The following is a 26,799-nucleotide window of genomic DNA, read 5'->3' on the forward strand; positions in this document are numbered from 1 at the left end:
AAATTCTAAATAAATTCACTATATAGTGGATAAACTTGATAACACCTTTTTCTTATAGACATTTTTTTTTTTTTTTTTGTCTTTTGTCTTTTTCCGTGTCCGGCAACGGATCGCAACCCTCAGTGTTGCCCCCGTACCGGACCAGGGACCGGCAACGGGATTGCAAACCTCGGCGTTGCTCCCGCGCCTCGCTCAGCCAGTGAGCGGGAGCCGGTCCGTATGTGGGATCCGAACCCTCGGGCGGGAGCGCCACCGCGCTTCCCAAGCGGCGCACTACCCAGTGCGCCACCGGGCCGGCCCTCTATTTCAATTTCTTAAACTGGCATCTGAGCTATAGGCACACAATGGATACAAATTTGTTAAACAATCACAGATTTCTTTTTAGTGAAATTAATTCAGGATAGTTGGGAATTCTTACTCCTTTGGAAGTGAAATACATTCCTTTTCTCTTCCTAAAAGCTTCTAACCTCCCTCCCAATTAGTTTCTCCAACAGATACATATCATAAATCTAAGGCAAATTTTCAAGTCACTTGATAAAAAAATTATTAAAGGTTCTTGGTGTGTATGTATTAGGAATGTTATCTTAAAATCTTTTGATAAAAAGTTAGTTGTTTAAAAAAAGATAATAAACAATTAACACAGAACATCCAGCATTCTGTTACCTCTATGATTAAAGCAATGATGTGAGCTGAGAAATTTGATCCTTATTCTTTTGGCCCCTCAGAAGTGTTTCCTAAATATGGCTTTGCATTTTCCAGTTGCACAGAGAAGCTTTCTGAGCCCAAGCACTATACTCTGCTATAGTTTTCTTCTCAAGTATTTTTTCCTTTTTTTTTGACAGCTGGCTGGTACAGGGATCTGAACCCTTGGGCTTGGTGTTATCGACACCACACTATAACCAACTGAGCTAACTGGTCAGCCTGGAAATTTTGAATTTTTATACAATGTTTGTCCTCTATTTTTTTTTTTCCTTTTTGTCTTTTTTACTGACCGGTAACGGGATCGCAACCCTTGGTGTTGCGCCCGTACCGGGGACTGGCAACGGGATCGCAACCCTCAGTGTTGCGCCTGCACCGCGCTCAGCCAGTGAGTGGGAACCGGTCTCCACATGGGATCAGAACCCTCAGCGGGAGCGCTGCCACGCTCCCAAGCGGCGCACTCTCCAGTGCGCCACCGGGCCGGCCCCCCTCTATTTTCTTTTTAAGAGGAATAAGATGAACACAGTGCAGGTTGTGGCCGTTGCATTTTAAGATGAAACAGTTTCCATGGACACTCCAGTATGAGGTTCTGTGGTCCCTCCTGACCCAGTCACTTCTGTCTCTCTCTCTTCCACTATCCCTCTGTGACAACTACAGCATCTATCTCAGCCACCTCTTCAACCACGGTAAAATCAATTCCATTGGGCTGCTGTCGGGCCACGGCTTCTAGCTTAAGACGGTACTGTTCTGCCTCCTGCTCTTTCTTAAGGAGCTGGTGCCTGTATTCCTGGGCTCTTCGATTGGCCTCCTGGAGTTGCAGCTGTAGTAGCTCTTTTTCGCTGCCTTCCTGTAAAAGTAAACCATGTCACCAGCAGGTAAGAATTCCTGATCCAGAGAGTAGACAAAAAGATGAAGAAGGGTTCATGCCTTGATAGTTATGGCTTTCGATTCTTTCCTTCCTCTTCTATCACTGCTAAAAACATTACCTTGCTTCCTTCCATACTGTTTGTCATCTCTTCTATCCTTGGTTTCTTTATCAGTGGCAACTTCTCTGTTTCTTCTTCCTCTTCAATTACAGTATCCTCTGCAACCTGACCAGCAGGTACTGTTAGAACTACAAGCCAAAGCTTTTGATTAGAAAACTGAAATATATTCTTCGACATATTATTTTTCATATCTTTTTGGATTTTATAGTCAACAAGTAAGGCATGGCTCTGCAGAGAGAAACAAAAAAGATTAAAGAGGTACTAAGAAGGTCTCAGGAAGAAAGGGTATAGATTTGCAGGTTGGAAAGCCATGCAGTTAAGTCCCAGTTCTCTTACATAAAGATAAATCCCAGACTCATATAAAGATATCTGACTCTTGGTCAGCAGCTATGACCAATTAGCTTATCAATTTTACATGAATAAGTGTATTTGTCTACGGGAAAAAAAAATTCTACAGGAATAACATGTCTAAAGAAAGCCTGAAGTCTTTACGTAAGATTTTTGAGAAACTTCTAATGAAACAGGTTGCCATTAACTGTACCTAAATTATTTCTCTTCTCATAGGTAAGTGAGAAAAGGGTAAACACACATATGCCCCCACACACAACACACATGACACACTATACACCTATCAGAATAGCTAGAATAACAAAAAAAGTGATAAAAGTAAATGTTAGAGGGGATGTACAGAAATTGGATTATTCAGAAATTGCTGGTGGGAATGTAAAATGGTATAACCACCCTACAAAACAGTTTGGCAGTTTCTTACAAAACTAACCTTACACTTACCATATGACCCAGCAATTGTACTCTTGGGCATTTATCCCAGAGAACTGAAAATTTAGTTCCTGAAAGAACCTGTACGTGATTGTTCCTAACAGCTTTGTTCTTAGACAGCTGAAAACTGTAAACTACTCAAATGTCCTTTAATGGGTAAATGGTAAAACAAACTGTGGTACATCCATACTATGGAATAAGACTCAGCAATAAAAAGGAATAAACTATTAATGCAAACAACTTGGATGGATCTTAAAGGAATTGTGCTGAGAGAAAAAAGCCACTCTCAAAAGATTACATACTATATGATTCCATTTATATAACATTCTTGAAATGACAAAAGTGTAGAGAACAGATTAGTGACTGGTTCCCAGAGGTTAGGAATGGGGTGGGAAGGAGGTGGCTGTGGATATAAAATGGTAGCACAAGCAATCCTTGGGATGGAACTGTACTATATCTTCACTCTGGTGGTGCTCACACAAATCTACACATATATTAAATTGCACAGAACTAAGTGCACACATTTAAATGAATAAACATGAATGCATGTAAAACTGGAAAAATCTCAACATGGCTGGTGGATTGTATCAATGTCAATTTCCTGGTTGTGACATTGTACTACAGTTATGCAAAATGATATCATTGGAGGAAACTGGGTAGGGGATTTCTCTGTATTACTTCTTAGAACTATATATGAATCTATATTCATCTCAAAATAAAGTTTAAAATTATATTTATGTTTTAGGATGCATTATGATTTTTTAAAACAGATTTACCTCGTCAATTGATTTGGCTGATTTAAAAATTAGGTTGTGGGCTGGCCGGTTAGCTCACTTGGTTAGAGTGTAGTGCTGATAACACAAATGTTGAGGGTTCATATCCCCTACCGGCCAACTGCCAAAAAAATAAAATAAATAAAAATAAATAAAAATTAGCTTGTATTCCTGGGTTCCTGGGTACTCGTCAACTGATGGCAGTGGAAAGCAGCTTAGATGTATGAGTATACTGAGTGGAAATGGGACTTTGTCTGGGATTTAGATTTCCTAAAGATAGGGCTGGTTGATTAGCTCAGCTGGTTAGAGCAGTGTTATAACACCAAGGTCAAGGGTTCAGATCCCGATACCAGCCAGCTGCCAAAAAAAAAAAAATTCCTGAAGATAATTCACAAAATCTCAGTTTTCCTTCTTCAGCCCTAGTTAAACACATTTGTAAAAAGTAGTGTAATTCATTTAGGCAAAATCTCTAATGCTATTCTTTTTCTCCAAAACAACTCACTTCTCATTTATTTATCTCCAATTATAAGCAGAGGCTCCCACCTATCCAATGAGTCCTAAAAAACTTAAAATGATAACTATATTCACAAAACATCAGTAGTGTACAAATAAGAATTTATAATACCAAAATCTGGATTACAAACGTTTAATTCCTATCTTCTCTTCCCATACTGGAGAGATCCATCAATTCAAATAATTTGAAAATTAAGGGCTGGCCCGTGGTTCACTTGGGAGAGTGGGGTGCTGAGAACACCAAGGCCACGAGTTTGGATCCCTATATAGCGGATGGCCGGTTAGCTCACTTCAGAGAGCGTGGTGCTGACAACACCAAGTCAAGGGTTAAGATCCCCTTACCGGTCATCTTTAAAAAAAAAAAGATGACTGGGAAGGGGATCTTAACCCTTAACTTGGTGTTGTCAGCACTACGCTCACCCAGTGAGCGAACCGGCCATCCCTATATGGGATCCAAACCCATGGCCTTGGTCTGGGAAGGGGATCTTAACCCTTGACTTGGTGTTGTCAGCACTACGCTCACCCAGTGAGCGAACCGGCCATCCCTATATGGGATCCGAACCCATGGCCTTGGTGTTATCAGCACCGCACTCTACCGAGTGAGCCACGGGCTGGCCCCTCCCAGTCATCTTTAAAAAAACAAACAAACAAACAAAAACCCCAAATAATTTGCAAATTATAAAACCCCCATAATCATTTAGACCAAGTTAAAATTTTGGAGACACAAATAAAGAAAATTAATCAATGCTCTTTTCAAACTCCAATTTGTTTTGACTGGTAAGGGGATTGCAACCCCTGGCAAGGTGTTGTCTGCACCATGCTCAGCCAATGAGCACACCGGCCATCCCTATATAGAATCCGAATCCGGGGCTTCAGCGCTACTAGCACCGCACTCTCCCGAGTGAGCCACAGTGCTGACCCCAAACTCCAATATTTTTAATGTATATGGGCTCTTTCTCTTTTTGAAAAAATTTTACGTACATTTTCTTGTTTTTTTTAAAGATGACCAGTAAGGGGACCTTATCCCTTGACTTGGTGTTGTCAGCACCATGCTCTCCCAAGTGAGTGAACCAGCCATCCCTACATAGGGATCCAAACCCGTGGCCTTGGTGCTATCAGCACCACACTCTCTCAAGTGAGCCACAGGCCAGCCCTTACTTGCATATTTTTTAATAAGTAATACATTACATGGTTCAAAAATTGAAAGCTGGAGCCAGACCCCTCCCATTTATAAAATACAAATATAGCATATTCTATACACTGTCCTGTGTCTTGCTCTTGTCATTTAACAATACATCTTGGAGATAGTTCCATACTGGTATATAAGGAGTTTCCTGATTGTTATTTACAGCTGCATAGTATTCCACTGTATAGATGTACAATAATTTATTTACCCAGTCCCTTATTGACATATACTCAGGTTATTTTCAATCTTTAACAACCAAAAATAATGCTGTAACGAATAACTTAGTATATATGTCATTTCCGTGTGAGTATAAATTCATAGAAAAAAACTATTTAGTCAAAAGGCATGTACATCTTTAATACTGATGGATGTTGCCAACTTGCTCTTTAGAGGACCAATTAATCTATACTCTCACAAGTGGTTTACAACGGTGCCTGTTGCCTTATACCTTGAAAATATAGTGTTATAATAGTATCCCAGTGTAATATTTGCATTTCTCATGAAATAGATTGAACATATTTTCATATTTTCAAGAGCCATCAGTATTGGTTCATATTATTTATTAGTTTTTCTTCCTTTTTATTTTACGTTTGTTTTTTTGGTTTTTTTTGCAACTGGCCAGTAAGGGGATCCGAATCCTTGACCTTGTTACCTTGTTACCAGCACCACATTCTCCCAAGTGAGCTAACCAGCCAGCCCTATGTTTTTCTTTTTCTGCATTTAATGTTCCATATTTGTTATTTTTCTACCAGATCATAAAAAGTCACATTTTATACATATTAGAGAAATTAGCCTTTGCCAGCCTGGTTTGTTTCTTTTTCAGAGCTTCTTTGCCCCATATTGAATCTGGCATTCTCTCACTCCCATTATTTGTTTTAATGCCTCATTTTTAGGGGAGTGTGGAGTGTCTAAAAGATCTTTTTTTTTTTTTTTTTTTGTCTTTTTTTGTGTCTGGCAATGGATCGCAACCCTCAGTGTCGCGCCCGTACCGGACCGGAACCGGCAACAGGATCGCAACCCTCGGCATTGTGCCCGCACCTCGCTCAGCCAGTGAGCGGGAACCGGTCTGTATGTGGGATCCGAACCCTCGGCAGGAGCGCCGCCAAGGTCCCAAGCGGCGCACCGTAGCAGTGCGCCACCGGGCCGGCCCTAAAAGATCTTTTAATAAACAATTATCTACATGGGATAACTCACCTTGATGTCCATCTTGCATAGTTACAATAAATGGCTGGCCAATGCCTCCAGTAGGGATTGCAGTTTGGATATTACCCAGAGGGACTCCATCAGTCACTATAGTGATGACCCTTTGGCCTCCACTCCCCACCACATGCTGGATTGATGAGTCAACAGAATTTCCCTCTATGATTTCCTCTGAATTGGCTAGAGACGACAAAAGTAAATTTAAAATTTCATCTTTTTAAAAGATGGGAGTACAGTAATTTTAGCTTCCTTGAAGTTGACAATGTTCAGGGAAAGGAAAAATTGAGAAAAAAAAAATAGATTCAATGAACAAAAGTTTGCTTTGTGAACAAGGCTAAGTCAGAGGAGAAAAGAAAATAGGGAATACATTAGAACATATTTTCTAAAATGTCTTCATTGAGATGTTAATAGCTTTCATTAAAGATGAGTTCTATGTATAATACATTTTCAAAATGCTGGTTTAAATATGTTTAAACTTTTTTGTTTGTTTTATAGGAAGTATCAGACTTGAACAGGCAAATGAGCACTGTAATTCTCCAACAGGGTATAAGATATGCTGAGTTTTCTCAGCATATTTAATCTTGGAACCCATTTTTCAGGGAGCATATTGGAAGTCTAAATAAATCTATGGAACACAGAAAAATAGCTATAAATTAGAGCACATCATTTCTATAAGAAAATGGGGACATTTAATAGTGAATTAACAAAATAATATATCAAGTAGTCAGAACATTGAAGTTTGACAGACAAAAATGGCAGGTGGCTTTTCTAATCTGATAGATCAACAGCAATAATTATTTGTTTAATTAATTAATTAATTTACTTTGGCAGCTGGCCAGTACAAACCCAAGAGCAGTATTTAATAACAGCTAACACTTTCTGACTACTTACTATGTGCCAGGTACCTTTCTATGAACTTTACGTGTATTATGTTGAATCAAGATTTTCAGTTTGGTTAGTCAATATCCCAATAACAAAGCACTATTATGGAAGACAAATGCTACCACTAGGGAATTTCTCTATTTAAAAAGTCACAGGTAGAATTTTACAATAACAAATGCGTATGGACCATCCATATGAGGCACATTTAGGTAGTTCAATGGAAATAAAGCATTCACACCTCTTGGAAACAAAGAACAGTTAAATGTTATAGCTACAAGGACATCGATAGATAATCTAATCCAACCTTCATAACAGAAATGAGGAAACTAAGGCCTGGAGAAGTTAAATGATTTATCCAAGATCAAAGAGCAAACCAAAAGAATAGCAAGGACAAGTTTAATACATTGCTTTTCCCTCTGCCATGACACTCACTCATACACATATGAGTAGAGATCTTTATGACTGCCAGTCAGAAAAATAGGATTGGAATTGGAGGAATGTTCTCACCACCCAAATGTCAGTAACAGAGAGAAATCAAAACAATCTGCTTTCATTCATCATGAAGCAGACTGCTAGAGGGTTCCAGAAAGATTTCTAGATGACTACTCAGCCCAACCTATGTGACTATCTGTCCTTAACTATGTGAAGCCCTAAGCTTTTCCCCCATAGACCACTGCCTCTGGCTAAGTGACTTGAAACCTTTTGGTTTTAAATATCAGAAGGGCACTATACAGCATACATCTGCCCAGTTCCATTGGAAATGCCAAAATAACACCTCCAATGACACCTCATATGACAACGAGAAAGGTAGCAATCCCATGTATTTTAATACTTTGATACAAGACACGTAGCTGCTATTTTGAGTCATTCTAACATAGCATCAGTCAAAACATAATATAGAATATCTCCAAAACATCTGCTAATATAAGACTAAACATTTCTTTTCTTTTTTTTTTTTTTTAAAGATGACCGGTAAGGGGATCTTAACCCTTGACTTGGTGTTGTCAACACCACGCCCACCCAGTGAGCAAACCGGCCATCCCTATATGGGATCCGAACCCGTGGCCTTGGTGTTATCAGCACCACACTCTCCTGAGTGAGCCACGGGCCAGCCCCATAAGACTAAACATTTCAATCTAAAGCTACTGGAGTCGGGGTAAACAAACTTCAAACTAAAAATACAGACACTGGCCACTTAGTTCAATTGGTTAGAGCATGGTGCTGATAACACCAAGGTCCAGGGTTCAATCCCTGTACTGGCCAGCAAAAACAAAACAAAACAAAGCAAAACACTGTAAAAATACAGAGGAGTAACTCAGTCATTCTCTGATATTACACTGTACAACTATTTCACTTAGCAATTTTTCTTTCTGATGCTCAATGATTCCACACTCCTTTTTCCTAGCTGCCTCTAATTAACTATAATTCTTTAATATTTCATGCAAATTAAATCTGCTGGAGATTAAAAAACAAAAGAAGAAATGGTGATTTACCCAGCAGAAATCCCTTACCTACCTGTGGCTCTGTGTGAGTTGGAAAGGGGGGCTGATGCCTCAGCAAGAGCTGCAAGGGTAGCCAACACAGAGGTGGTAGAATTTGAGAACTGTACTGTTGAGGCATGGGGGTCACCTATTTCAGTAGAAAAGGCAAATGAGGACCAATGTAGAGAATAAATCGAGGCAGACTAAAAACGGCTTATTAAATTAAAACCTCAGCTTTTCACTCTATTTCTATTGTCTTTAATCTTTTTTTTTTTTTTTTTTTTGTCTTTTGTCTTTTTTTTCCGTGTCCGGCAACGTATCGCAACCCTCAGTGTTGCCCCCGTACCGGGGACCGGCAACGGGATCGCAAGCCTCAGTGTTGCTCCCGCGCCTCGCTCAGCCAGTGAGCGGGAACCGGTCTGCACGTGGGATCCGTCTGCACGTGGGATCCGTCTGCACGTGGGATCCGAACCCTCGGACGGGAGCGCCGCCGCGCTTCCCAAGCGGCGCACTATCCAGTGCGCCACCGGGCCGGCCCCTATTGTCTTTAATCTTATTCTCTAATCCAAATCTAAACCAATTATTATGGTGTTAAAATTCTTAAGGTTTAAAAAGTTTTTCCTTTAAAGTGGATTAAATTAATATGCTTGGTACAGGGCCACTACATTCCCCTCATTTTATCATTCTCTTGGCACTGCCAATGCTGAGCATTAGTAGTTAACACACCAAGAGTGCCGCCCACTCCCTCTGCTGACTGTGCAGAGCTCTCCTTGGCAGCAGGCAGTAAGTATACAAAGCACGCCTCACCTCAAGCTAAGCAGTGGTGAAGGAATAGGCCCTTCCTGACTTTACTCAACCGTACTACCTCTGTTCACCTAGATAGGTGAGAAGAATAGGATTCACCTCTAGCGCAGGGAGAATTAAAATCCTCAAGGTTCATATATTGAATGTCAAAGGGAAGTACAATCAACTAATGCTAAAAACAGTAATTATCTACTTTTAGTTGAGTTGTGATGTGCTTTAAAAAAAACTTTGTTCATCACCTTTTTCTCTTGTATCTGTGTGCTATTCTCACAGCTAAACTCTTTATCTTTTTTTTTTCTTTTTCGACTCACAGTTAAGTTCTAAGAGGGAAGTACATTAGATCTGGCAACAGGCATGCCTAAGTTTATGAACCAAAAGTATTTATTCAACAGTTTTACATAAATTTAACTTTTTAAAAGTGAATTGTATTTCCCTATATCTGTCACTATAATTTCAGTGATACATATTGTGCCAAGTATGAATTTACTGCCTCTCAGCTCCAAATCTATCCTTCTTTGTCCCTGCCTTGTGATGCTGGAGCTGGACCCTATAAACATTTCTTGTCAGCTGGCATCAGATTAAGCTTTGTCAGTACAGTAGTAGTGGCTGCTCCCTATTAGCTATTTCTGTATTCTTTAGAGTTCTCACCCCTTAGTAGTGACCCACTGTTCCTAATTAATAATTCTTTATAAATTACACATACTTGTTTATAAATTATATATTTTAAAAATTTAGAAATTATATGTATATGTTTATATAGTTAAATTATACAAATCATCATGTAGTTTGTCCTCTTTCCAGAGATATACTTATCTTCTTTTTAAATGATTTCTTAATTTTTTTCGTGTGTGTATGACTGGCTGGTATGGGGATCTGAACCCTTGACTTTGGTGTTATCAACACAGTACTCTTACAAGAGTGAGTTCACCAGCCAGTCCATGTTCTCTTAATTTTTAAGTTTTCCTACTATCTATGCTTAAAGATTCTTTCCAGCTTTTCTTCTATCAAGAAGTCATTTATTTGTAAAATACTTATGGAAACTCCTATTTAACACTCCTTATAGAAAACCTTTCCACAGGGCCGGCCCGTGGCTCACTCGGTAGAGTGCGGTGCTGATAACACCAAGGCCGCGAGTTCGGATCCTATATAGGGATGGCCGGTTTGCTCACTGGCTGAGCGTGGTGCTGACAACACCAAGCCAAGGGTTGAGATCCCCTTACCGGTCATCTTTTAAAAAAAATAAATAAATAAAAAGAAAAAAAAGAAAAAAAAAGAAAACCTTTCCACAGAGCAAAGAATACTTTTCTGATGTGATTAATCTACGTAACCTAACTGGTTTATAAATTTAAATTCCAGCAGATTTTCCTTAAAAAGGTTGATTACTGGTATCTTGTGTAGGTACTCCTCACAGCTGCAAACCATCTTAGTCAAAAATTTAGGGAGTGGGCCGGCCCGGTGGCGCACTGGATGGGTGCGCCGCTTGGGAAGCGCGGTGGCGCTCCCACCCGAGGGTTCGGATCCCACATACAGACCGGTTCCCGCTCACTGGCTGAGCAAGGCGCGGGAGCAACACCGAGGCTTGCGATCCCATTGCCGGTCCCCAGTCCGGTACGGGGGCAACACTGAGGGTTGCGATCCGTTGCCGGACACGGAAAAAGACAAAAAAGTCACAAGTCTGATCATAGAACTGGGCTCTGTGTCTGCTTCTCTTTGGGGAACAGCCAAAGGCAGCCCAGAAAGGAAGACTGGAAGCCGGACTGAGAAGGAACTATGTTCGGGGCAAAAAGGAAAACAGCATGTGTGTTTACAGTAAAAATCTGTTCTGCATGCTTTGAGTAAGGGAAATTGTGGCATTTTGGCTTCTGTTAATGTGTAGCTTGCTACAGAATGAGAGCTCATTTTTACCAAGCACCTTTAAAATCATAAACTTTTAAAATAAGAGTTTTATCATGCTTTTAAACTCACTTAAGAAAGCCAACATCGTATAACTTCGTATAATGTATGCTATACGAAGTTATTACGAGAGAAATACCACATGTTCTCACTTATTGGTGGGAGCTAAAAATTAATAAATAAATGCACACACACACACACACACACAAAAAAATAAAATAAAATAAAAAAAAACCGTGGGGGCGGGGGGAAGAAGATATAATAACTACAATTACTTGAAGTTGATATGACAAGCAAACAGAAAGGACATTGTTGGGTGGGAAGGAGGAGAGGGAGGAGGGAGGGAGGTTTTGGTAAGGGGCAACAATAATCAACCACAATGTATATCGACAAAATAAAATTTAAAAAAAAAAGACTAGAAAATAAAAAATGCTGGCGAGGATGCAGAGAAAAAGGAACTCTCCTACATTGCTAGTGGGAGTGTAAATTGGTACAGCCACTCTGGAAAAAGTACGGAGATTCCTCAGAGAACTAAAAATAGATGTACCCTACAACCCAGCTATCTCACTCTTGGGTATATAACCAAAGGAAATGAAATCAATATATCAAAAAGACCCCTGCACTCCCATGTTCATCACAGCTCTATCCACAATAGCCAAGAGATGGAATCAACTTAAATATGCCCATCAACAGATGAAAGGATAAAAAAAAAAATCTGGTATAATATACACAATGGAATACTACTCAGCTATTTAAAAAAATGATATCCTATCATTTGCAGCAACGTGGATGGAACTGGAAACCATCATGTTAAGTAAATCAGGCACAAAAAGACAAATACCACATGATCTCACTCACATGTGGAATCTAAAATAATAAATAAATAAATAAATAAAAATGATTCCTGTAGGTCACTTGTTTATTTAGATGTAGATAACAATAATCTACTCAGAATAGTAAGGGGTAAAATAGACAAAAGTAAGTATTAAATTCCTTTAAAGAGATGCCAGTGAATAAAGATAATCATGAGAAAAAGGTGGACATTGTCTTCAAATTTTAGCAGTGCATTTGCTTTGGCAGAAACAGAACTGATTTTTATGCATTGAATTTTAGTTAAGATTGTGTAAGTATCTGCATCAGAATCAAAAGCTGCATTCATGGCTCCTCCTGCTAAATTCAAGGGATATTGTCTAAGTGCATCAAACTGATCAGATATTGCCAATTCCAACAATCTGATGAGATTCAGACCATTTGAAAGCAATTAAAACAGAACAGTAAGCACTAAAGCTCTTCTACTTTTCCAAATGTAAAGTAAGAATAAAGGACAGCTGTGTTGCATACTGAAGAATAAATACAGTCAGGAAGTCACCACTTATGCTCATGTCCACTAAGCAATTCAGAGGTCACACAATCAGAAATCACTCAGTAAGTCTTTTCAACTCTGCAAACATGTGGTTAATTATAGAGAATGTTACTGACACTGAAAAAAGCTAAAAAAACCTCACTGTTTCCATATCAGGTGCCTTTGAGTGAACACAACTATCATGTGAGCCTTTCCACTTTTCAACAAGAATTTTTTAGCCCGTGTATAGTATAGTCAACAACTACAGCAGCTAGTTAATGCAGTCTGATTCTGATATATACAAGTTCTCCTTTTTGCTCCCACAAATTCAACAGCCCAGCCCAAAAGGGAGTTTTCTTGGTGTGTTGCCATCTTGCTCCAGTTGCCAGACCCATGAAATTCCTTTAACAGATTTTCAAGAAGCCTATTGATCTGCTCAGTCTCATCTGCTGGAACATGCACAGCTTCGGTCTGCTCTGCCATCTTTCCTCCAATATATCTTTGCTTCATTTTCCCTTTCCCACAAATGATCACTGTGAAATTGACCTCCAATAAATCCATATCAACACTTTAAAAAAAAAAAATTGGGGGAGTAGGAATGAGGGTGGAGATAGTGATGATATCCAATTTTATTCTAATTCTCTCACAAAATACCCAGGGAATCAAGTGGTCTGAGTGGAACACAGTATTTGACCTCCACAAGGAGTCTATGTCTATCTAATGATTCCAGGCGGAGCAAGATTCAACTACAGCCTATTCCCGAATTTTCCTGCTCAGTTCATGCTTTTCTTGTCACTCAGCCTGTCATACCAAATACTGATACTGGAACTCACAAGTCCTCCTCAACTGAAACAAAGAACAAGCAATTTTTAGACACATGTCCCTCATGGAGGTTGGAATATATGTGACTATAAATCATAAGCAATCAAAAAACAAGGCTATTATTATTTTACCACAGTTAAAAAAAGAAAAAAGAAAATCCAAGTCTCTGGTAATTAAAGTTCAAGTAGGCCAAGCATCAGGTAAGCTACCCAGCTTGGAGAATAGCTGTGTAGAACTCCTTCATGAGAAAAGCAGTATATGCTTTTCAGCTTATGATGATTCCAATCTAATGGTGCTCTCCCTTTGATTCAAACACAACAACTCACCCAACTTCCCCTCAATAGCAAAATGAAGAAAGAACATTTGTAAAAAACCAGGTTTAGTATTCTGACATGCACAGTTAAAACTGAAAAGAGACAATGCAAATTACTTCTTTATGCTTATCCTAGTGAATTAGAGGGGGAAAAAAGTACTTTAATGTTCAAGAATGTTAATTACTTCTCTTCAATGTAAGATGCAACATCAAATAAAGTAACATGTGAATGGATGCCATTGTTTTTGGAAGGGAAAAGGCATTATGAGTGATGACTTTTACCACCTATTCAGAACATGGCTTATAAAAATAAACTCTTCAGACCCGGATTTAGGAAAGTGAGTAATAGCAGGCTAAACAATTTCAATAAGTTAGTGAAAACTAGACCCAGAAAAACTAACCAATTTGCCCAAGGTCATATAGCTAGTGTCAGAACCCAGATTAGAATTTTATCCATCTGATTCCAAAGCCTATGCTGTTTATGAAGCAACACAAAGCTATTTATATTTGAATTTGGAATGTATCTTATGATTGTGCAGAAACAGGAAATTCATCTTCATAACTTCGTTTTGCCCTGATTAATGTTTAAATTAGTCTGCCCTCCCAAATCCCTGCAGTTTGATGGTGGCACTGATGATAATTGATATCCTTAGACACAGATAGGAAATCTGAAAGTGAATTTTGCAATCTGAATTTTGGTATCAAAAATATTTACTAAAGGGCCGGCCTGTGGCTCACTCGGTAGAGTGCGGTGCTGATAACACCAAGGCCGCGGGTTCGGATCCCATATAGTGATGGCCGGTTTGCTCACTGGGTGAGCGTGGTGCTGACAACACCAAGTCGAGGGTTAAGATCCCCTTACCGGTCACCTTTAAAAAAAAAAAAATATTTACTAAAATGATAATCCCAGGATACTTTCAGTTAATTCTTTAAAAAATATTGGATGACGGGAAACAAGAAGCCCATAAACCATTCTATGTTCTCTCTTTTTTTTTTTTTTTAATTTGGGCGGCTGGCCAGTTCAGTAATCCAAACCCTTGACCTTAGTGTTACAATACTGCACTCTAACTGAACTAACTGGCCAACCATTCTAGAAAAGAAAATTCTTTAACTCAGTTGAATAACACACAACCTGAATCAGTCTTATAACTTCCCTCCTTTCTTTCATCTGCACTGATTAAGCATCAAGTAGGTCAATCCACTAAAGGGGGACAGCTAGGAAGAACTGCTTCATTAATAAGATGAGATTGGGGAGGTCAGCTCTATTTATGCTATTTATGTGATAGTTTAGCAATTTCAATTTGCAGTTTCAGCATAGGAAAATAAGAAAGAAGAGTAGGTCTGCCAAAAGCTACACAACAAACATGATATTGGCTCCAAAAAACAAGACAAAAAATATCTATCTTGAATATGTTCAACTTTGCTTATCATTCCAGAGCAGGGTCTGGAGAATTTCAGTAGCCCAAAGACCAACTAGCTCTTTTCACATATTTGTGAACACATATCTTTATTGGCTTCTAAAGACTTTTGGATTATAAAAGCATTTGTTCTTTTTTTTTTAAAAGATGACCGGTAAGGGGATCTTAACCCTTGACTTGGGGTTGTCAGCACCACGCTCTCCCAAGAGAGCTAACCAGCCATCCCTATATAGGGATCCGAACCCATGACCTTGGTGTTTTCAGCACCACGCTCTCCCAAGAGAGCTAACCAGCCATCCCTATATAGGGATCCGAACCCATGACCTTGGTGTTTTCAGCACCACGCTCTCCCAAGTGAGCCACAGGCTGGCCCTAAAAGCATTTGTTCTAATCAATGTGATCTGAACCACTACAAATCCAAAAGGTTGTGAATGTTCTGACTACATATATATGTATATTTAAGCTAAATTTTAAAAATCATCCAGCTGAAAGCAAAATGATTTTAAATGACTGCTGATAGCCTATAAAATGAAGGTCACTATTGCCCCCTTGTGGGCATGACGGGTCGACCTTCATCGAGAAGTTTTATTTTCATTTAATAGCTATTATTGAAGCCTTGCTATAAAATGGACACTGAAATACAAAATTTCAAAGTCTCACAATAACCTCATAAAGTAGGTATTATTTTATCCCAGTTTTACAGATAAATAAACAAGGATTAGAGAGACAATTTTCCCAAGGTCAGCAGTTAGTCAATCAATAAATAACTAAACACAGTTCTGATTCTAAAATTCTGTGTATATTATGTACATGTTTCTTCTATTTTACCACACTGCCTCTCAGTAATGCCTCATTCAAGATCTTTCCTTTGGTGTTATACAAACTTAACTAGGAATACAGTTGTTTGTTTGTTTATTAAAATTTTTTTTTTTTTTTTTGGTGGCTGGCTGGTGTGGGGATCTGAACCCTTTGACCTTGGTGTTATAAACAGTAGTTTATTTTAAAATTAAAGTCATAAACAGAAAAAGAAACCAAGAATCAACTTGAAAATTTATTTAAATGAGAACACAAGTTCCTCCACTGTAAAACAAATATTTGTAAAGGAAGATGTTGAAAATAAACTCATTTCTTCCTTTTTAGGTAGAAGTTGTTGTTTGAAACATACAGGTCTCAAAAGACCAACACCAAATATTTTTCTCTATTTTGTTTTTATATGTGCTCTAAAGAACAAATCAAATAATCACATGTACCTCTTTTATATTAACACTCCAACAGTCACTTATGTTTATTCTGCTTAATTTGTTACTGCTTGAGACTATGAATGTTTAGTTACTTCCCTTAGCAGTGCCATGTCAAGGTACACTTATATTGTCATTTTGGGGTCAGTCATAATCCTTCAATAGATTAATAGATTAATCTGTAGAATATTTTACTTTTAACACAGTAAGTAATCATGTATAATCCCTACGTATGATCTTTCCTTCTTCCAGAAATAAACGCCTTAGTTCTGAAATCTATTATAAAGCTTCTGTTTTGGAAATATTTTAATAAAGCAGTGGGTATCAGACAGTGTATGCATTCATCTCTAGTAAACCTGGGGTTCTTTTTCGTTTGTTTTTGTTTTTGTTTTTAAACCTGGGGTTCTGATCATTTTTAAGCCTAAAACAAATGCCACATTATTAGAACATTACCTGAGGTTGATTTGGTGTTGGCTGAAGAAACAAGGCTTGTGAGGTTAACAACCCCTCCCGAAGTGAAGATGAATGGAGCAGCCATAGTCACAGGGTTTGCTCTCTCAGGATTGGCATTTACCTGATTCTGCATTGCTTCCTACCAAATAAGGCAGGATATCTCAAAGTCAGAACACTTATTAGCTTTAGTTGTACAGTTCCTGAACAGCGTTTTACCACCCCAACTCCCACCTCCAGTGCTCCATCAAGCAGAACTAGTTCTGGCACAAAATTTCCCAGGGAACTCAAGAGTTCTCATTAAGACTACTGTTTTTATTTTCGGACCAGAGCAACAGAGATATTAGGTTGCTTTCCCAAGCTTCCTTTTACCTGAAGAAAGCAAAGGTGTATTATTTGCAAAAACTTCTAGACAATTTACTTAACTTCTCTGGATCTCATGTTTTATTTCCATTTAAAAAATCAAGGAGTTGGCCTGAATAGTCTAAAAAGTTATTTCCAGCACGAATATTCCATGATCAACCATCTACAAGACACTGTGCGAGTAGGAGATCTCTATAGAGAACCCACAGAGAACAATATTCTCTAGAGTTTGTCCAACTACTTGTTCCATCCTGCCATTGAAGAAATTCCTAAGAGACAGTATAAAAAGCAAATAAATGAGTGCCAGATTTTAAAGTCTAGTTCCATATGCTACACTTTTGCTTCCAGGGATATTTGCTCAATTTCAGTAAAAATGTGCTTGTCTTTATTTTATTTTTTTACTTTTAAAAGCAGTTTTCTACAAACATGATCACTACTAAAATAGTTCAGTTATGAAAGGGCTCTAAACAAGGAATTGAAAGCTGAAGAGGATAACCAGTCTATAGGGAACCATCTATCAGGAAAACAAACAAAAAACTGAAAATGCAGCAGAAATGACTATTTTTCATATGTAATTATCCCCTTGACTAAGAGCTCCAACTGAAACATTATCCATTCTTTGGACACTGTTAAATTCCTTCTTGAATCTGCCCCTCCTATTTTCCACTATCACTTTCTCAGTTCAAGCCTTCATTGGCCCTCGCCTGGCCTAATGAAAGTCACCATATGGTTATTTAGCATTAAGTGTTTTCTCTTTCCAATCTCTGTGTCACACTCCACACAGTCATCTTTTTAAAACAAATCTAATCATACCAGTCCTCTATTTAAAAGCTTCTATTGGACCCCCATTGCCCACATACAGTTCAAACTCCTTCACATGCCATGTAACATCCCTATGTTTGAACTCAACCTAACTCTCAAGCCTCAGCATCCACCACTCCCAGACCCCACTTATTTTGCCTGTTCTCTACTCACACAACTACTTACTCTTTCCTAACATTCCACATTCTTCCTATCCTCTATGTCTTTCTTCATATAGTGGGTTTATCTGTTTGTTTGTTTGGCAACTGGACAGTACAGGGATCAAACCCTGGACCTTGGTGTTATCATTGCCATGCTCTAACCAACTGAACTAACCAACCAGCTGTCTTTGATTTGTTCTTTTTCTTTTTTTGTCCTTTTTGAGACTGGCCGCACCGCACTCAGCCAGTGAGCGCTGTGAGCACACCGGTCATCCCCATATAGGATCCGAACCCACGGCGGGAGCGCTGCTGCACTCCCAGCGCCGCACTCTCCCGAGTGCACCACGGGCTTGGCCCTGATTTGCTCTTTTTCGAGACTAAAATATAATTTAGGCTATAATTCTCTACCTATTTCTCCTTCAAAACTCAGTTCAAATCCTACATATACTTTTTTTTTTTTAAATGACCGGTAAGGGGATCTTAATCCTTGATTTGGTGTTGTCAGCACCATGCTCAGCGCCACGCTCAGCCAGTGAGCTAACCGGTCTTCCCTATATGGGATCCAAACCCATGGCCTTGGTGTTATCAGCACCACACTCTCCTGACTGAGCCACAGGCTGGCCCAAATCCTACATGTACTTTAATACTTCCCTTAAGCATCATTAACACTCCCTCCTCGGTGCTCCCATAACACTTGCTAGATATCTGTGTATCACATAGTATTGTAATGCTTTACTTCCTGCTTTTACTCTTATGTTGTAAACACTCCAAAGGCAAGGCCATGTCCTATTCATTTTTATATCCTCCATTCAATTGTTCCCTGATATACAAGTGCTGGCTTAAGAAATTAATAATTGAGGGCTGGCCCCGTGGCTCACTCGGGAGAGTGCAGCACTGGTAGCGCCGAGGCCATGGGTTCAGATCCTATATAGGGATGGCCGGTGCGCTCACTGGCTGAGTGTGGTGCAGACCACTCCGTGCCAAGGGTTGCGATCCCCTTACCGGTCAGAAAAAAAAAAAAGAAATTAATAATTGAAATCATTATGGCTAATTTTAATACTGTCTCACATCACTTGATATGTATTAAGAATAACACAAAGTGACTTTTAATATTGCCCCAAGTCAAATTTAATTAGAAAGGGAAATATCATGGAGAAAAAATTCTAAAGCCAAATTAATGTCATTTTTGTACTGGCCACAACTTTGTTCTTTAATCACCATGAATAATTCAGGGCTTTATAGAATGTTATTATTATTTTTTTCAATATACTAATGACACTGAGTCACAAGATGGAGACTTATTAGAAGTACTACTTAGATAAGATAGGGAAAATTCAGTTTTGATTCAACTCCTACAAAAAAATCCTTAACTTCAATTGAAGTATACTCTGGGGAGTATAAAAAGAACCACACCTGGAGGATGACCAAAATCTCGGCATTGTTTTTCTCCAGGGCTATGTCAAAGGCAGATTTCTCAAATTTGCTGAAAGCATGGACATCAGCTCCATATTTGATAAGTAACTCTACAACATCTCGATGGTGATGCTCTGTGGCCCAATGCAAAGCTGTCATCTTCAGCATGTCCTTGGCATTCACATCTGCACCATTCTGTCACAGAAAAGCAATTTTTTCAACAAATACTGCTTACAGTATCACAGGTGCAAGATCTCTTCACCAAATACAGAGGATTTCCATAGTAATTACACATACTCAAATTTAGATCATATTTAAGGAATACAAAAGGGAAAAACATTTCTCAAATTCTCCTGAATGCTGACAGACATAATGTTTTCAATAAATGGGTCTTCTAAGGACATCACTGGGAAATTACAACAGATGGAAGAGGAAGGGGGAAAGAACAAATTTTTGTTGCATGTATTAACAAAGAGCTGAGTGCTTGAAAAAATAGGCATAAGTGCAGAGAACACCTGCAGAAAGGGAATGAAGAAAAATCAATAAAGTCTGTTTAGCCTTTAAAATATTAGAAAACAAACTCCTCACATCCATGACTCTGAAGGAGATGCAACTCAATGCTATAAACTGTCCTAAACTTAATCCTTCTCATCCCAGTTTCCTACCACTTGTTTAAGTAAGATAACAGGTGGATGTCTTTTTTTTAACAATATAGCCCCACCACTGTCCTTGCTTTACCCTAACAAGTAGTTCCACGATGTGCGCATGTCCATCAGCTGCAGCCATGTGCAAGGGGGTCCTGTCCACTTTGGTCCGGGCATCCCTGCTAACTCCTGCTCGAAGAAGCACTTCTGCTGTGGAATAATGACCATACTGGGCTGCAAGGTGGAGGGGTGATGTTCCAAGCTGTGGGAAAATAATACTCATTGAATATCCACTGTGTGAAGAGTCCTAGATCATTGCTGGAGAGATGTAAATGAACAAGAGGTGAATCCTATGGTTCTTGTCCTTGCAGAAAGAATCTGGTTGGGCAGATAGGACTGAAGAAATGATTTAATTTAAAAATTAATATACTAATAGGCAAATAAATATACTACCAATTAAATAAGTGCTAAGTATAATGGCTTTAAGTCAGGTGAATTTATTTATCAGGTAAGATTCCCTAAAGAACATGATTTTAAACAGGGTTCAAAAGAAGGTAAAAAAAAAAAAAAAAAAGAATCAAAAAGAGCATTCTGAGTCAGGGGTAAAGAGAAGGTATAGACAGGTTCAAAACAATTCTTAGGAAAGGGGCAGAGATTAGAAAGCTATATGTGGGAATTGGGGTATAAATCTGATTGGCTGGAATAGAAGTTTGTTGCCACAGTAGAGCAGAGCCAAAAGATTGATGAGATTAAAAGGCAATAAAAATCTAGCAGTGGGTGCTGGCCTGTTACCTCACTTGAGAAAGTGTGGTGCTGATAACACCAAGGTCAAGGGTTCAGATCCCCATACTGTCCAGCCACCAAAAAAAGAAAAAAAAATTAGCAGGGGTTTATCAACAGCTATAAGCAAGTCTCAATGCAGTGTCATCTCAATGCAGTAAATTTTCTAAGAGATATCAATCAGCATCTAGTTTGGCCAGAGACCTATTTCTTCCTTTGGGTTATGCTCTTTATTTTAAGCCTGTTTAGTTTATTCTTTGGCTTTCATATATTCAGCCTCTTTTTTTTTTCCTTTTTGTCTTTTTTCGTGACCGGCAACGGATCAATCGCAACCCTCAGTGTCGCGCCCGTACCGGACCGGGACGGCAACGGGATCCCAACCCTCGGTGTTGCGCCCGCACCTCGCTCAGCCAGTGAGCGGCCAGTCTGTATGTGGGATCCGAACCCTCGACGGGAGCGCCGCCACACTCCCAAGCGGCGCACTGTAGCAGTGCGCCACCGGGCCGGCCCCATATATTCAGCCTCTTTGCCTGACTGGATTTAATTCACATTGCACTTTTCAGGTCTATTTATAGATATGCTAATCTTATGGGTTTCCTTTTCTTCCTTTTTGTGAAGTGGTAAGAACCTGTTGGCCTCTGAAGTTATGAATTAATCACCGTAGAATAGAGGTCACTCACTTTTAGAAATGTTAAAATTAATTAATACGAGGGGTTGGCCAGTTAGCTCACTTGGTTAGAGCACGGTGGGAATAATACCAAGGTCAAGGGTTTGGATACCCTTACAAGCCAACTACCAAACAAAATAAAATTAAGCAATTTGTACAAAATTTGTGAACGTTAAAAAAGCCCACATTATAAACTGGACCTGGATTTTCTGAAACTCTCTGGTCTCCAAGTTAGTTGTCTAGGCTCAAAAAATTACAACTTTCTCTTTAATGTTTTTTAAGAGTGGTAATGGAAACAAAATGACTAGAATTCCTATTAACCAGGACATAATAGACAAAAAGAAACAAAGAATTTATTAGTCTAGAAATGCACTCTTATTATACTGATTTTGTTTAATTTCTAGCTAATTACAGAAGCCTATAACCCAATTACACTCCAGAGAGAATTAAACTTTAAGAAAATACTCTAAAAAGCATTATAGAAAATCACAAGTACATAATACCTTACAATTACCACTTATATAGCCACAGGAGATTCTTTCAATTTAGAAAACTAAAAGAAAAAGAAAGTCACATATTCAGCTGAGACAAAGAAAATAAAACACTTGTAAGAGGAATGAGGTAGAAAAGGAATGAAATCAACTGTGTTTCACTTTTAAGAAAAAGGCTGGTAAAAGCATGTATTGGAAATAATTAAGAGACCTTTTCATTAAGCTTACCCAATCTGTGGTGAATGGGGCTCCATTTGCCATCAATGTTCTCACTTCATCTTCTTGGCCTTTTCTTGCTGCTTCTAGCAACCTCTTTCCTAAGTCCACCAAAGACATCTTTATGCATAGGAACAAAAGTTTTCAGGTAGCTGCCTGTAAAATGTTTTTAGAAGACTTCTTGTACTTGAATATATGTTAAGATACTTGTACATTTTAAGTTGACTGTCTGGTAGGTCAGTTACTTTTCAACCTCACCTACCACAAACAATAAGATATCTGAGAAAGAATCAGGCCCTAAAGGATAGTTCCTCACTTTCGATCTCCAGAAAAATACTCCAGAAATATGTGTAACACATTACCACCTTTCTAGTTTATGAAATCAATAAAACAGCATTTCATCCCCTTGAAATGACCAGGGGTAGAGTAGGTTTTAAGGAACACAGAACAAAGTAATAATACATACACCATGATTTTCAGGCAGAGACCAAGGAGGATGTCCACCTATGGAACTGCTGATTGATGGAAATTATGGGAACACTTATTGGCAACTGACTACTCTTTCTGGAGGTTTATAGGTCTTTGGATGGCACAATGAAACAGGACACATCAAGGTTTCTAAATCAAACTGTATTTGTTAACCTTTTCTGTATCTTCTGACTGTGGTGTAAAGATATAATTATGCTTAAAGTTTGAGAGCAAACACTGTCAAACACTGACCTGCTTAGGCCAGCAGTTCAAAAAGTGTGGTACATGGACCCCTGGTGATCCCTAACACCCTTTCAGGGATCCATGAGGTCAAAGCTATTTTTATTATAATACTAAGACTTTATTTGCCTTTTTCACCATGTTAACATTTGCCCTGGTGGTGCAAATGCGATGGTGGGTATAACTGCTGGTGCCTTAGAACAAATCAACCTGTACTACTAGTTATCGTATTCTTCACTGTCATGTACTCGTGGGAGAGGGGGGAAGCCAGTTCTACTTAAGAATGTCCTTAACCCAAATACATCGTTCCATTCTTCAAACAAGACATGAAAAGCCTTATTTCTTACTATACAGAGATATAATCAAACTTTGGGATTAGAATGTAAATAGGTGTATACACATCACCCAATATAAAAAAGGTCTGCTAGAAATGTATTCTTCAAGGCTCTTTCTCTCCCTATCCTCAGTTATTCTTTTGAGTTAACCTGAAGCATCTATATTAAGTAAAAGTAAAATGTATTTTTAAAATAACAGCATTTTGAGGGGACTATGTGCCATTCTCCCTGTATCCTATGTCAATGCTGGCAGAACCCACCAGACAAAAGATATAACCTAACAGACTAGGGAACAGTCTAGGCAATTCCGACTCCCTGGCTACTAACAACAAAGGGAAAAACATTCTCTTTCACTGGATGTACCTCCACTTTCCCTATATATAAAGTGAGGAAACAAAATCTGGTTTCCTTCTTCTCCTAGAGAACACCAAATGGTGGATAACGCCGGTACAGAAGGAGGGCCCTGTGGGCCCTGGAATGGGAGGGTGTGGCGGCTTCCACAGAGGCTTCTGCAGTGACTTCTGGGACCAGGATTGCGGCTGCAGAGCTTGCAGAGGCAAGGCTGAGGACAAGGAGTGGATCACCGTTACTAAGCAGGGCCTCTTGGTCAAGGACACGAAGATTAAGTCCCTGGAAGAGATCTAACTCTTCTCCCTGCCCATCAAGGAGTCTGAGATCATTGACTTTTTCCTGGGAACATCCCTCAAGGATGAGGTTTTTAAGATTATGCCCATGCAAAAGCAGACTCATGCTGACCAGTGGACCAGGTTCAAGGCATTTGTCGCCATCAGGGATTACAATGGCCACATGATCTGGGTATTAAGTACTCCAAGGAGATAGTCACCACCATTGAGAGGCCATCATCCTGGCCAAACTCTCCACCGTCCTGGTTCAGGCTACTGGGGGAACAAGATTGACAAGCCCCACAATGTCCCTTGCAAAGTGACAGGCTGGTGCAGCTCTGTGCTGGTGTACCTCATCCCTGCCCCCAGAAGCACTGACATTGTCTTGGCCCCCTGTGCCCAAGAAGCTGCTGCTGATGGCTGGTATTGACAACCGCTACACCTCAGCCAGGTGCTGCACTGCCACCCTGAGCACTACACTAAGGCTACTTCCAAGACTTACAGCTATCTGGCCCCTGACCTCTGGAAGGAGATTGTGTTCAACAAATGTCCCTATCAGGAATTCACTGACTGTCTTGTAAAGACCCACACCAGAGTCTATGCAGAGGACCCAGGCTCCAGCTGTCACTACAACATAGAGTTTTATACAAGGAAAAATAAAATTAATTAGGGGCTGGCTGGCTAGCTCACTTGGCAGAACATGCTGCTGGTAACCCCAAGGTCACGGATTCGGATTCCCATACCAGCCTGCTCCCCCCGCCAAAAAAAAAAAAGTTAATTTTTAAACAGTTAATTAATTAAGGCTGTTTACAAAAAAAATCTGTTCTAACCCTCCTCCGAGGATTTTGGAATAAATAAAATACTGACTCCCTGCCCCCACAACACACAAGAACTTTCGGTAGGTGTGTTTTAATAATGTATGAAGTGCTTGAGCTCTTGACAACAAAGTACTCTATTACCAAAGAGTGTTTACTTTTGTTTACATAATTTGGGTGGGGCAGTTCTCTCATTGTTATCAAAGCAAGTATGAAAACAGATGCTTAAGAATATCTCTGCTGGACTGGGTAATCAAATGGTACGATGAAAATGTGGTCTCATCCAGTATGCCTATGTCTGCAAAAACAAAAAAAAATATGGTCCCAAATGGCCAAAAATATTAAATTGCAGGTAAGCCATAAAACATCCTTTTCTGGGATGGGGGAGAGGAATGGGATGACTTCTGCTGGTCGAAGGAAATCTGTGAGAATAGGACAAAGCTAATGAGAAGGATAGGGGCAATTGAAGAACCCATTATCTAGCAATCATTTATTTTTCTTTTTGTATTGCACACGTCCCCACTGAGCGGCGAAATGTACAAACATCTGCAAGAACTGGAGGCGGGGCCGTTACTGCTCTTGTTCAGATGACTGAGCTCACTAATAATCTTTAGGTTATTATTGCGGTCAGAGAATTAGAGTCCGGTTTCCCTCTCTATCACATCGGTACCTCACACCAGTGTCCTTTCTGACAGAGGGGAGGCATCGACCCCTGCTCCACACCGCCCACTAGTGGTCACCTTTGTGGCCTTGGCTTCCCTTGGTCCAGCTCCCCAGCCTCAGGTCTTACACCCACCCCCTTCTTCACCTCCTCCCAGTCCCCTCCCCTTCCTCCCGACAGCATCCCCTTCCTCTCCGTCCCTTCCCCAGCTGCCCCTGCTTTGGTGAGGGGGTGCCGCTCGGTCCGCACCCAGCATCCGGGGCTGGGGAGCGGTGCGACTTCTCTCGGCATTTTCCATTCCAGCCCTGACGCTCCCCAGAGTACACGCATGTCTTCTTCCCTCTCACCTCCTCGTCCGGGACGCTGCCGGCTGCGCTTTCCCCGAGGCTGCCAGTGTGGTCCCGTTTCCTTCTCTAGTTAAGACTCCCTGTCAGTGACGGTTACTTTTTGGCCTTTTCATATATGCATATTTTGGGGGCCTTTAGCCCCCCCTCCTGGAGAAATGGAGGCAACAAAATGGCGTACTCGGAAGTGAAGGCTCAGCGAATATGAGTTCTGGCGGAGGAATCTTCGGAGAGAAAATGATTATAAAACCCACATTTCCATTCGAACAGAAAGATGATGCGGCTCTGAGGCTCATTTCCTACCTACTGAAGGGCTTTTGAGGTGGAGAAGTGTGTATCCAACACATCTTGGTCAGGACTATTTGACGAGGCGGAGGGTTATCGATTACGTGTCTTACGTCTAGTTCCAGCTGGGACGGACCCTGTTGGTTGTTTTGGCGCCAACAACTGAGTGTACAGCTGGCGAGAAATGATTTATGCATCGGTCCTGGAATTTCCATCCTACGTCTTGGTTTCTTCTCCAGGGGGTCAGGCTTAGGGTTCATGAGAAAACCTTGTTTCCTTGTTCTAACTTCGGGTGAAGATGTTTGGGACAGTCCTGGCTTTGCTCGTGAGTTGGACTCTGATGCCTCCCTGTCAGTGACGGACACGTATTTGCAGTTACTGCCTGAATGTAAGGCCTGAAGAGCCAAGCTGTTAGTGTGGACAATGAAGCAAATAGCTGATATTTCTTTTGGCAGGGCCTGGAAGAGGATGGAGCATGAGTTTGCAAATCCATTTGGTCATTTTACTTAACCAAACAGTTGATCCCCAGCTTCACTCACCAATTGCCATGACTAAAGGGCTGTGAGCACAAATCAGTGAAAATAGAAAAGGACACATCTGGCCCCATTCTTTTGGGGGTGTCGGGGGCATCTGGCCGGTTTGGGGATCTGAACCCGTGACCTTGGTGTTGTAGAGTCGTGCTCTAACCAACTGAGCTAACTGGCCAGATCCAGGT

At 40.0% G+C, this 26,799-nt stretch overlaps 1 protein-coding gene and 1 pseudogene across 1 annotated transcript; one reads left to right on the forward strand and one right to left on the reverse strand.

Annotated features, from left to right (window-relative positions):
* Window positions 1–1,231: 1,231 nt before the first annotated feature.
* GABPB2 (GA binding protein transcription factor, beta subunit 2) lies at window positions 1,232–25,914 on the reverse strand. Its single transcript, XM_008584364.1, is given in 10 exon segments — window positions 1,232–1,336; window positions 1,339–1,546; window positions 1,686–1,813; window positions 6,129–6,314; window positions 8,532–8,645; window positions 16,781–16,919; window positions 19,516–19,710; window positions 20,254–20,421; window positions 22,326–22,469; window positions 25,803–25,914. Coding segments are annotated over 9 exon segments (1,335 nt in total). The 5' UTR covers window positions 22,434–22,469; window positions 25,803–25,914; the 3' UTR covers window positions 1,232–1,247.
* LOC103600545 lies at window positions 23,193–24,617 on the forward strand (annotated as a pseudogene).
* Window positions 25,915–26,799: the final 885 nt, after the last annotated feature.

Source organism: Galeopterus variegatus, unplaced genomic scaffold (genome assembly GCF_000696425.1).
Source record: "Galeopterus variegatus unplaced genomic scaffold, G_variegatus-3.0.2 Scaffold103, whole genome shotgun sequence".
Taxonomy (NCBI): domain Eukaryota; kingdom Metazoa; phylum Chordata; class Mammalia; order Dermoptera; family Cynocephalidae; genus Galeopterus; species Galeopterus variegatus.